At 41.3% G+C, this 13,401-nt stretch overlaps 1 protein-coding gene across 2 annotated transcripts in view; it reads left to right on the forward strand.

Moving 5' to 3' along the window:
* Positions 1-672: 672 nt before the first annotated feature.
* Positions 673-13,401, forward strand: part of cux2b (cut-like homeobox 2b) — a 120,246-nt gene continuing 107,517 nt past the window's right edge. The window contains exon 1 of one of the 2 annotated variants that reach the window (XM_086076562.1): positions 673-1,096. In XM_086076562.1, the coding sequence (XP_085932688.1) occupies positions 1,034-1,096 (63 nt within the window). In that variant the 5' untranslated portion in view covers positions 673-1,033. Of the gene's footprint in view, positions 1,097-1,237; positions 1,811-13,401 lie in introns of those variants that run through there. The other variant, XM_086076564.1, reaches the window with a different exon arrangement.

Raw genomic sequence — 13,401 nt, forward strand, 5'->3', positions numbered from 1 at the left:
ATCAATAAAACTAACTTTACTATGGTCTCTTGAAGTTATTATGAAAGTAATGGCAATTGCCTTGCCTTTAACCCTGTAGTATCAGCAGGGGGAGCACCTATCACCCGATTTGTGCGGCGCATGTCCAAAGCAATATTTTACTTGAAGGAAGAACATCCCTCCCTGTACTTGAATCATTTGACACAACGCTACGGCTATGCTCATAAAACAACATAATCAGAAATGCAAGCACCGTTTTCTACCATTTTATCCATTAATATTAATACACATAAAATAAGTGATCAATAAAACAGCAAAGCATTTCATCACAGCTTTTCGAGATACGAGTTTGAGTTTATTTTTATTTTTTTATTTTTTGCAATAAACATTCTCTGCTATATTTTACATAATATTCGAATCAGATGATTTTAAGGATGAAAACTCACATCAGGTGATTACTTGAAAATATGATATACGTATCAGTTTAGTGGGAGGGGTGTAATATTGGGGAGAATAGGTGTAATTGAATTTATATGTAAAGTAAAAACTTTTTGGGGGTGTTACTCTAAATATAGGCTATTAAGACAACGGCCCAGTTTTGTATTTTATTGGCTACTCCCTGATAGTGAGCTCCTAGAGAAACAAGTAAGTGGGCTTGGCTAAATTCCCTGAACTGCACTGATCTACTCATCATCTCCTTCTCTCCTTTTTTTCAGGCGCCATCGATTAGCCACGGGTTTCACGTCAGTATTGATAACTTTGCCAAAGCAAAATCAAGTGCAATTGTCCAGTTAATGTTGTGGACGGAGGCTCGGACCCAATCAGTCGGCGTTTACTTTTAAAGTGGTGTTGCCAAACCTACTTTTTTCCTTCTTTTTGTACTTCTACCAAACATTCGAATGAGACGTGATGACAAACATATCTGCGGAGCCGTGTTGTAAGTGTGTTTTTGTCAAAGTGGCATCCCTGCCTATAAATGCGCTTTAACTGGGGGAAATCCAGCCCACATATTTATTGCAGCCACTGAAAAAAAATCTCCTCAATATCCCCCAAGATGGCCGCCGATGTAGGATCGATGTTTCAATATTGGAAGAAATTTGATCTACGGCGGCTTCAGGTTAGTGCTATTCTCCTCATTTTCGCTTTATTTTTCCAGCGGCAAGTGTTCCGTTGTGCTCGGGAGTGTCTCGGGTCTTTTTGGGTGACTGTGAGAGTGAAAGCGGCGTGCTTTGCATCGCTACTTATTAGAAATTGATCCGTGTTCTGCCTTTGTTCGGTTCAATCATTGATCAGCGCGGAGCGACCGCGGAGCAGCACAGCCTCCACTAGCCACACCGATCTGGGATCAGCACCGCGGACAGCACTGTTATTTTTGCTTTTTTGGGCTAAAATCTCGACCGTGAGCCACTCGCGCCGCGGTGCTCACATGCACGGAAACTTTTAATGCGCCGTCGAGTCGCTCGTATTGCATGGTAACTTTTCACACAGCTTCGTGTTTTATGCGGTTTGTGTCGACGGACGCCGTGGTGCTACTGGCTGCACCGGTGTTTAGCTTGCAAACCAAATTAAATGTCGTTTTAGATGTTTGCAGTCTACAAGCTGACAAGTTTGTGCAAGTTTTTTTTTTTAAACGAAGGTATTTGCTAGTGTTACATTTGACGGAAGCACGTTGGTCGCAACGAGTGGACTGGACATTGGGGTTCTTCATTGATAAGCAAGCAAGTAAGCAAACAAACAAGCGAGCTCGTCGTCTTTGAAGCATCCAAACGATCTGGTGGACTTTTTTTGGCACAGAAATGTGTCTTAACGGCTAGCGCGAGGAATGTGGCAGGTGAGCACTTTGTTTTATCGCACACTAACATTACACATACTAGTAGCCTATCGTTTCTTGTAGCTTGACCACACCGTTAGCCGCAAAGTTGAATTGGTGAACAACACTACAAGGCGGTTTTGTTATTCTTTTGCTGTATATTTTTTAAGAAAGCAATGTTGGTTGAAATCATCTGTGGTTTCCGCTCCCCTCCCTCTCAATACCCTCTCCCCTGAAGCCGCATATAGGGCTACTCGAACGGGGGGCGGTGGGGGCTGTGTAATTGTATTCCCCGCTAATGTTTGTAAATCAGCCTCGGCCGGCGCAAGGGCACCATCTCCGCCGTCTGACTGATGTCGTGCATCATGACAAATGACAGGAGCATGGCAGCCCGCCCCCTCGCCAAAGCCAACCGAGCAGGAACAATCACATCTGGTGTGTGCGTGTTGTGTCGAGTGTTATTGCAGCTCCTGGCCGCTGGACTGCCCTGTCATCCGGTTGTAGCTGGCTCTCTCACCGAACACGAGCGAGAAATTGTCCTAAACATTCAACGAGCTTTTTCGTCCAATTGCACCGGGTAGCCTCGTCGCGACATTCCCAGCTGCCCCCCAGCCATCAACCTACCGTTACAGCCTGCAAAATAAGTGTGACCTTATCTTATGATAATGAGATCCAATGCAGGAACTACATCTACATTTGCACGTGAGCCATCTAATGAGATTCAGTAGAAAACTACATCAGCCAATGCTAATAATGCTCATTTATTTTATATTGTGTGTTATTCTTGGCGTAGTCTGCAGAAACTGCACTGCATCATACTGAGAGATGTGTTAAATGTGTTGTCTCATGTGGTGAAACCAAAATTAGAAACACTGCATTGTAAAACTACAACCACAATAATTAACATTGATAAACAAATGGCCTACTTCTCCAACAGTGTCTGAAAAATAAGCATAGTTCTTGCAAAAGCAATTTTTTATGCAAGTCTAGTATTGATATCGTTACATTGTGCACCTAATATGCTTATATATATAAAAAAAAAAAAAAGAAGCTCAGTCCCACCCATTGTATATATTTAAATACCAATTACTGAAGCAGGTTGTTTCAGCGGTAGTCAGCTATGTTGCATGGTACTGTGACACGCTTTCTCCCCTCAATCATATATCAGTTTTGATGCTGAGCAGTTTTATCACTGTAAAATATAACTGCAACAATAAGCATATTGTTAAATTAATATCAGTTTGACAGTGTAAACAGAAAGACTGAAATCTTCAAACTAATCTCTACTGTATCTGTTATCTGGCTCTCTCTTCACTTAGTGTAAGTGTACTTCACAAAATATCTGCGAAAGTGGTAACTTAAAGTGCAAAATAATCACAGTATATTATGTCCTTATAAAATTGATTTAAAAAAAATCACCCTGGTAAAACTAGTTGTGTCCAGATTTACAAAAATATTTATGATTTCATTGTTGCCAAATAAGAAAATGTGGCTGATGCAAGGAGTATCTACAATATGCGCTCATCACTTTTCAAATGGTAAAATGGGTGACATTAAATGTAACACTGAATTTTGCACTTTCACTTTCCACTATTGAATGTCATCTTTTGATTCAGAAAAGTTTCAAATTTAAATTGTGGTCCATGTTTGGATAGTATGAGTAACATTTTAAAAAGCTTTAGTGCAATGCATAGAAACTCTCAGTGTGACTTTGCTAATGACATTTGCTGTTGCCCTTGTCACAATAATGTTCATAAGGTTTGTTAAAGTCATATTCATGGATGAGCTGTTGTCTTGCATGTAAACAATGAGTTCTTTATACTCACAAGATGCATTTTTCCCCCAGACACGTCGTTTTAAGATGGCTCAGGTGATCATTGTTCAATTTTAGTCTAACATTATTTTGCCACCACATGGCTGACACTTACAGTGTGGCTTCAAGTGACACCCATAACTGCAAGCGATTACACTTTCAGAGAATGAATAATCATTACAGCAGTTGTGCGACCCAAAATGCCATTCTTGCGTTTATCGTGTGACAGTAGGGGCTATTTATAACAGCAGTTAACACCGCAACATTTATTTTCTCATTACACACTATTATGAGTATATGAAGTGTTGGCGCAGTGGAGTTGTGCCTCTGAGTTGTCTAGGATGAATAATTCACCTGCAGGCTGATGAAAAGAGGGCACGGAGAGTGTGAAGCTCTGAGGTGGGGTGACCTTGGTTCCTGCTGGCTGCAGGTCACCCGGCCGTTGCTGTGGTAATCATTCACACCGGCCAGATGGCATTTCTGTGGGCGGGCATGAAAAGGACGGGTCAGGGTCTCTCCTGCCAGGCCCAGTGAAGAACCCTGGGCCAGTGCGGTACCAGCCAGGGGGAGCGAGTCGTTTCTGATAGACGATAGGGTGTGATTCGTTTGACTTATGATAACTTTTTGTGTGTGTTTGCTTTAGAGATAGACCGTTATGTTGTTTTTTTCAGGTCCGAGTCCGATACCAATGAGTCAAACCGATATTTGGAGCCGATATTCAATTTCAGTAAAAAGGAAAAATATTGGTGTAAAAAACAAATTAAAATACAAATTCCAACTCTTAACTTTGTTGAAATGCCTTAAAGCATATGTTTATTGAACAAGATTTGCAAAATGTTGATATTTAATTTTTCTTTTTTTTAATCTTAGACATCATCTATGTTTTCAAAATTCTAACACAAATCTCCAGGGAGCTCCCAGGGTCATAAGTATGTCTTAAAAACTAAATGAAAACTTAAGCAAGTAAATATCATAGCTTTCTACAGTAAATATTTTTCCCCCTAAAATTTCCACCAAATAAGTGAAATGTTAATTTTTCATGTATCTCTGTTGTACTTTCAAACGAAAACAAAAGATGCAGAGTTCCTAAGGTCAGCAGCATGTCTCATAAAGTTAACTGAAAAGCTAAATAAATAGTTCCCTGAGGTCAACACAGTTTTAAATGGATCTGTTATTGGCCGTCAGATTAAAAAAAAAAAGAAGAAAAAAAAAGGCAGATACCGATATTCGTCAAAATGCCAAATATCAACACTGATAATCGGCCTAGCTGATAATTGGTCCACCCCTAGTTTGCGTTTATGTTCACTATGTACCTTTTCCTGTTTGTGAAAAGATCTGTTCTGAAACAAATTGTTTCTGGTTTGACTTGTAAAAGCTTGCACTCGGTTGTCTGTCCTTATGGCCACTCAAATCCAGCAGTCTGTTGTTTCGTCTGTTGTTTCTTGTGATGCTGCAACGCTGTGCTCATTTGGCGAAATAATGCCTCAGTGATGTGTTAGGATTCCTTGACCCGCTTTCCGCTCTTCTCTTCCATGAATTTAAGAGGCGGTGGGGTTTTTAGATCACAAACAAAAGCGGTACTACATTCAGCATGACTCAGTTGCTCTGGTGTCAGCTCTAATCCACACACATAGACAACAGTATTGCCAAACAGTGAAATTGCTTTGCAGCCTGTGAGCCGGGGTGCCTCGGCTGCCAGCCCGCTCTGTGTGCTGTTTGCCAGCACAATCCGCACGCACACACACACACACAACATGCACACTAACCTCCCAATCTCAAATTGGCTGTGAAAATCGCTGTCTGTCTCTCATTCATTCATGCTTTAAATATTTGTTTGCTGATACTGTTAATGTCACATGTCTCAGTGTAATCTCATTGTAGTGGGGAGTAAGTCTGTCTGAGCGCCTCCAATCTCGTATTATTTATCCTAATGACTGTATGGTTTCGTTCCAAAGCTGAGCTGGCTCGAAAAGGCTTCAAAGTCGCCCTTCACTGTGGGTACCGCACTCTGTGTTGTACATTATTCCATCTTTCACAACTTGTCTCATGTTGGCAGCTCTTTCAAATGTGTTGCAGATTAAGTGCTGCGTTTTACATGTAAAAGCACTGGCTCGAGTCCTCATATAAACGTATGCTCCCACTACCACTACTTGTTTGACTGAACGGGAGGGCCGTGTGTCTGTCACAATCTGGCATCCTTTGGGCTGGCCCTCTTTCCCTTTGACAGTAGCAACAAAGAAAAACGAGGAAGTGGAGTTTAACACAACCATCTGGGGCAAATTGAGATGTGAAATCCAGGAGCAATAACCCTAGTATATATAACCAGGGAACATTAGAGCGTGAGAGGAGTGAAACAGACTTTAGCGTTAAGCTGTTTAACCTCACTGTGTAGCATTAGTGGTAGAGACTTCAAAGCAGATGCTTGAGCGTTGGAAGACGAATGACAAATGGGTTTAGAGAGAGCTACGTTCAGCATTCACACTTGAAGACTAGGCCTGTCATTAATGTCAGCTTAATCACTCTGACCTTCCTTCAAGTAGATTTCCATACCTATCCATTTTTTCCCCCCGCCGCGCCTGTGCTCCCGTCTTCACGCTGCCGCATGTGCGGTATTTTGATAAGCTGTGCTGTGATGACATTGTTTCTAAAGTCGTACATGCCACATTTCGAAGATGTACGGTCGTATGCTCATTTTTAAACACAAGAGCTCAGTTCGGCAGATGCTAAAACATTTGTAATCTAAAATGCTGTACAGTGGGTTCCGCAAATACGGGGGACTGTCTGGGACCGAGCCTGACCACGAGTAGTGAATTTGTGCAAATAATTGACACTCCCCTAAAAGTGAGAAACTGTGGTGCGCCGATTGATCAGGCACCGATCATGATTGGTCGATTTCTGTGGAAAAGTACGCGAGCGCGGCGGCGTATGTCGATTAGTACCGAATGCCGATCACAAAAAACGATCACCCACAACTTGTACTTTTGAGCCTGTGTCCCCCCTTGAGGACCGGATTTAATCGATTAACACTGAGTACTCAAGTATCAAATTATTTTTAAAATAATTATTTTTACACTTGAACAGCCTCACAACCTTGTTATACAATAATAATTCAGTTGAAAAAATGGCACAAATGACCAATTATATGTAGAAAATTACTTCTGAATGGTGATAAAACTTCCGGTTTTAGTTTCTACAGTAATTCCAACGGACAATATTACACTTTTTATTTTATTAATCGTCACAGGTACCTTGTGGACTTAAAATGAAATGACTCTAACAGAATTGTTTTCTGCTGACGTATTGTCACATTATCGACAGCGTGGAAGTCAATAAATGGTGTTGTGTTGTAATTTCATTCTGCCAGCGTATTGGGAACTACTGTTTTTGAAACGGATGCATTTTAAGGCTATAAAGGGCTCTAGTTTACATGGGGGTGTCGGCATGTCAAGAACCAAAATACATTCACACATAAACAGCACAAATCTCAGTAATGTTGTTTATTTTATTTCAGCATTACATATGCAATATTGGAAACGGTTAAATCTGGTGATTGATTTTAAAGGGAAAAAAATATTGACTCTCAAACTGGGTCACCATCTGCAGCCCGAGGCAGACCACCATTTCTGAGAACAACCCAGCACCACACACTGAAAGTCACATTTTTATTGTCTTCACAAATGTTAAGGGCATTGTGGCAGTGTTTTGTAGTATTCATAAAGATTGCTAAAGGTTTTTGGAATATTTTAAGATGGTTGTCCGTTTCATTCCTTGAAAGTCTTACTGGCAAATAGCCAAATCTGCATGACTTAAAACCACCAATAGTAGGGGTGTGCCAAAAAATCTATTCTCATAAGAATCGCGATTCTTATTTAGTACGATTCGGAATCCATTTTAAATGTCGCAAAATCGATTTTATTTAAATTATTGTATACTGTCTTGCTCTTGTTTGTGTGTGCCTTTATTGAGAGCGCTGTTTATGTTGTACACAATTTGGCCACTTAGGGGCAGTGTGGTTCCGTGCGTTCTGATACACTGTTAAGTTGTAGTCACATTAGAGAGTAGAAGGAAAAAGTCACGATCAAGTTATTCCAATAAAAGCTTTTTTTTCTTTTGCAGCGTAGGAAGAGTATGTGCCGGTGAGTAATGTTAAGATGTTTCTTTGTATACATTCCTGAAGCATTTTGTATGAATAGCCGTTCTTTTGAGTGATAAAAGTGTCGCGAGTAGCTTGCTAATTAGCATTAGCGAGTCAGACTAGAGTAGATCATTACAATTCTTGGCACATCTATAAATTGAAGCAGAAATGATTGTCAATCAAATCATTTTGAATCAAAAATCGATTCTGGATCAAATCGCTGAGCCAAAAATCGGAATCAAATCGTGAGAGAGTCAAAGTTCCCAATCCCTAACCAATAGGTATATTTCAGTTAATGAAACGTAAATCTATCGTTGTAGGCATGCTCTCACATACCATATTATTGTTTTGAATATATTGATGATCTGCTTTGAATGATCTGCTATATTTTCCTGCGTCTCAAAGCTGTAGCTCAATTTTTTTCCCCAGCTCAAGCGCACCCTTGGTACATGACGGTGCTTCACAGAGATGCCTAATTTTTTATAGCAGTCTTCTGCTGCCCTGAGGCTGAAGCAATTGCTCTGCAGGAGTAAATAACCAGCTTTAACAAAACTTAGGGGACACATTAGTCTGCAGCAGGACTGCTTCGTAGTGGTAGGGCAGCCTCTTCTTCCCTCACACAGGCAGTAGGAAGCATCAGCAGAGAGGTAATGGCTCATCGGCATGAGTATAAAGCCGTGGCCTCTCTCCCTGTTGACAGCCGGCCCCCCTGCCCGGCGAGTTCATATCGAGCTGTGTTTCTCCACCGCGGCCTTGGCTTTATTTGTTTTTACCAGCTGACGCCACTGCACACATATTGAGCACCAGTCCTTTCTTGTTCATATCACAGGCCGAAAAGACCCCCCCACACACACACACCTAGCCACAATGTGTCGCTGCATCACGGCCTACCGTGCCTCATCTGACCGGAGCCATGTTCCACTCTATTTTCATTTCGGCCATTTCATTCTTCATGACTAAAAACGGGAGTGGTGTGTTCTTATGTTGCTTGTCATGTAGCGCATGATAGCATAGTGTGATGGGGACTCCTGGGCCCCAGTGCACTCATGAGATCAATGCTTTTCAAACCCTCTCCTGGTTGTCTTGGGGGACCTCGGCTGCTCTCATTATGTGCTGGTGCTTGGAGTGTGTTTCCCATACGGGAGAGGTAGACACCGCGGTGCATGCCAGATGCATGGTGGTCTTTTGAGTGGAGTCCACTTTTTATTATCGTTACAAAGCCTCATTTCTACAGTATAATAAAGAAAGTGTGCCGTGGCGAGAAACTGATGGATGGGTCTGGTCGTGTCAGTTTTTTTCCACCGCCACACTGCTAATTACTCTTTTATTCATCCCTAACAATGTGAGGGCATAGAATAAATCTGAGTCATGCACTCGTGCTGCTTCACCAGAAAGGTGTAGACTGGTGTAGGCTCTAAAGCGAGCGAGTGGCTTCAAGAGGTGTAGTTTATCATTTTTAATGGAGAGGAAGAGGAAGTAAAGACGTGAAGCGGAGCTTTGTGATTTATATGTCGACGCATTCGGTGGAGAAAAGAGCAAGTCCACACTATCTCCCTTGTCCTTACAGTCTCTTATGAGGCACTCCCACTCAAATCCTAGCCCTTTCCACATTCTTGGCTCCTCTTCACCAAAGCACACCTTCCTTTCGTCTCAAAACCTTCAGGGGAGAATGGGAGGACTTACCAGTAGCCAATGTAGTAATATATTACGCAGCAATTCTGTTGTTAATCACTTGTAGACTAGGGTGACCAGATTTTCAAAATTAGCTCGTTCACTCCCAGCCATTTTCACTGAAGCAACCCCCTTTGCTCCCGGCTGTTTTACTGGATTTTGGCTATATACTTAAATTATTTTATACTGTCTTGCCTTTGTCTGTGTGTGCCTTTATTTGGAGCGCTGTTCATGTTGTACCCGGTTTGGCCACTGAGGAGCAGTGTGGTTCCACGTGGTCTAATACACTGTTAAGTTGTAGCCACATGAGAATGTAGAAGGAAAAAGTCACGGTCAAGTTATTCCAAAATAAGTTGTTTTTTTGCAGTGTGGAGCCATTCTTTTGAGTGATAAAAGTGCAGCGAGTAGCGCGCTAATTAGCATTAACGAGTCAGACTGGAGTAGATCATTACAATTCCTTACACATCTATAGATTGAAGCAAAAATCCTTCTTAATCGAAAATCGATTCTGAATCTAATCACAGACCCAAAAATCGAAATTGAATCGAACCGTGAGACATTCAAAGATTCCCACCCCTAATAATAAATACGTCTTTGGGAACATGGTAATATTTAAAATAGAACATATTTAAATGTTTTTGGGAGCATATTATTTAAAAACTGGGCTACAATTTAGCTGAAAATCAGGTATACATTAAATTCCCACCAAATGTAATGGCAATCATCGTCGGGGGATCAGGTGGGGCTAATGTCACATTCTTTCATCAATGCAGTCAGCATTATCCAGGCAGCTATTGGAAGCTGGCTGTGCCGTTTACCAAACCACGGTCCCGCATTGGAACTGCATAGAAATACGCAGCCAGAAAAGCTCAGCTTGCGTATTGCTCTATCCAGCAATCGCAGCAGTACAACTACATATCCCATGATTCTTGGAGACAGAAGCAGGAAATATTTCTAATTCCAGGAAAACGAAAACACGCCTGTGACCGATTCGATAAGAATAAGAATGCAAACGTGAATGTGAAAGTAAATTGGAAGGAATTTAACAGTGAAATTCCCTCTGGGTTTATCATCTGAATCGTTGTATGAATGTTTATTTATTTATTTATTTTTTATTATTAAGCAATGTTGGGACGACAAAACAATAGGGTTTGCAAAATACACCAAGACACAGGACCCAAGGCTAAAAAACGGAACTGTCCCGGTAAAACGAGACCTCTGGTCACCCTATTGTAGACAAATATCCGGCATGCAAGGAGCATCAAGCATCTCCTCCCGTGCCTTTCAGCTGAATGAGTTGTGTTGTTTTCCAAATCTGCCAATGTCATGTCTCCATTTTCACCTGTGCATTTAGTTTGGTAGTGGAAAGCAGAGTATTGACGAGGGTTTGAAACCGCTAGCTTTGCTGATGTGTAATATAGACCTCGAGGCTATTCTTTATTTCCGCTCAGTCTCATGAGTGCTTTCCAGACCTTGTAAGCTTAATTAAATATTCAGCTGAAGACTGTAAGCGGGTCACTATTTTTGTCTTTTAAGTGTGGTAATAGAGGCTCGCATCAACATAGACACACAAAAAAACACTCAATAAAAGAATGACTGTTAAGGCATTTTATGTTATATTTTTATGTCAAAAGGTGAAGAGGAATTCAAGGAGTCTCTTTTTTTTCTTCTTTTCCCCAATTTCCCTCGTTAGCCTCCTACTGCAATCCTCCTGTAATGTCTTTTCCAGATGAATTTTATTATATTTTCTCCCCTCTCTCGCTTTCCCATTTCTTGCTCTCTCACTCCTCAGCAGTTTTCCCCAGACAGGTTCCACAGTGTTTTAGAGGGGATGGATTTAATTGCTCTGTGGGGATTGGTTGGCTGTGCCGAGCTCGGCTGTTTAATTAGTGTACCCTGCCGGGATTGGTTTAATGCTTCATGATCTTGAAATTGTCTGATTGTTCAGCCCTCTGGGGACTCTCCTTGCCTACATAGACAGCAGGTTTAGCTAAACATTGCTCCAGGCTTGCGGCTTTGTGCCTAAGGACCGAAGGAACTGAAATTTGGGAGAGGGTCAACTTATAAGAAAAGCCCACAGGTCACGCATTTGTAGTAGAAAGTCTTGCGCCTTCACCAGAATTTAATAGATCTCACTGGAACGTTTAGCCTTCCAGTATTTAATTCAAACTTGATATTATATAGGGAAATCACTCCATTTACTATTCATGTAGTTCCAATATTTAGACTATGATACAGTATTTTTGTATGATAAGTAGGCACTTTTGCTCCATACAGCAAAAGTAATATTCATGTGAATTTATGCTTCCTCGCAACTTTCGGAACATTTTTTACTTGGTCGGTCTGAATGGATGTTGTTTGCTTGCGCTGTCTTTTCAAACATGTGCAGCATCATCTCGTGACGATCTGTGAATTATGTGCGTGGTCACCTTGAGTTAGGGGAGCCGCAGAGATTACATTTCTGTAAAAGGTTTGGGGGCGTGTCTGCGTCCCTTCAGTGGCCTTCCACAGGATGCCCTTGATTTTGTTCAATCATGGCAGTGTTTTTGACCTTAAGAGTAAATGCGCTTGGCATCAGATCACGGATAAGGAAGAGTGTGGCAGTTCAGTCCAGCGCAGATAGTACTTATTGAAGGCTAAACTCATTCCGCTTCATCAAACTTATCGAGCCTTCACTTTCAAAGAAGTCAACCTTGAAGTGCATAAATCTCCATTGGCTGGTAATAAGAATATGGTCCTTCCTCTGCCTCTATTTGTCCTCTTGGACAATGATGACTGGATGTTCTTGTACAGTTGAGCCCTGGTACACACATAATGATTCTTCAAATCTTAAAAGACTGTTTATCAGTTAGAAATGCCACATATGAAGAATAAATAAAAAGGCAGGAATTTAACTGTTTTGGTCATATAGTGTGTGTGTGTGGTGGGCTCCGATGGAGCACTACACACATTAAGATTCTCTTCCAACACTGATCTAGAAAAAGGCAAAATTATCGCATGATCACACATTATCTCTCAAAAACGAAGAACAGGCACTCCGGGATATGTACTGATATTACCAGAGTGTTTCCAAAACGGACCAGGTGAGAGCGTTGTGAAATGTGAACGCAATCTGATTAATATTGCGTTTGTGGAATATGAATTAAGCAGCAAAAGCCACTAGTTTTTATCCATCTCAGGGGGCGGCCATTTTGCCACTTGCTGTCAACTGAAAATGACATCACAGTTGCTCATGGCTCAGGTCACAACCAATCACAGCTCAGCTTCAGAAAACAGTTGATCATATTACACAAATGCAATATTAATCAATAATCATAATGCAGTGTTGGTGCGAATGGGGTTGCATAGAACATAATATACAGGGAGTCCTCGAGTTAAAGTGTACGCGACGTATGTCGTTTCGACTTTATGGTACCCGTGCCTCGTCCGTAACACCGTCTTTTTTGTTAATTTCCCACAGTAATCACGCCTTTTTAAAGTTATTTAAAGTTGTGTTGTTGTTACCTCCAGCAACGGACGTCACCGAGCAGGTTGGCTCGACATTAGGCGCGTCATATATTATCCATGTTTCCGCTCTGCCGTTAATGCAATAAATGTCCGAGGGGAAACACGAAATATTGGTTCCCGCGCAAATATGTTTTTTAAAATTACTGTACAAGGTTTTTCGGTGTAAATATCGACTTAAACGGTGCAAACCGACTTAAGTCGTTAGATCGCCAGCGTAGGAACGTAACTCGGACGTAACTCGAGGACTCTCTGTAGTAAAGATAATTTTTGGGTTAACTTCCCCTTTAACACCAGTTCACAGATTCAAATGACTTGAGAATAGTTGGGTACTTGGGTTTCCCAAAACTAAAGTACTGATATCTGTGCCGATATCAGCCTTATAATAGAATATAATAGAAAATTGCCATTGATTCCATGCAATTTTAAGGAAAATTGCTATACTGGGATATATAAGACTGTTTTTTTTGTTTTTTTAAATTGTGGTAA

The sequence above is a fragment of the Leptonotus elevatus genome, chromosome 5 (assembly GCF_054856555.1).
Source record: "Leptonotus elevatus isolate MCC_2025b chromosome 5, RoL_Lele_1.0, whole genome shotgun sequence".
Lineage (NCBI taxonomy): Eukaryota > Metazoa > Chordata > Actinopteri > Syngnathiformes > Syngnathidae > Leptonotus > Leptonotus elevatus.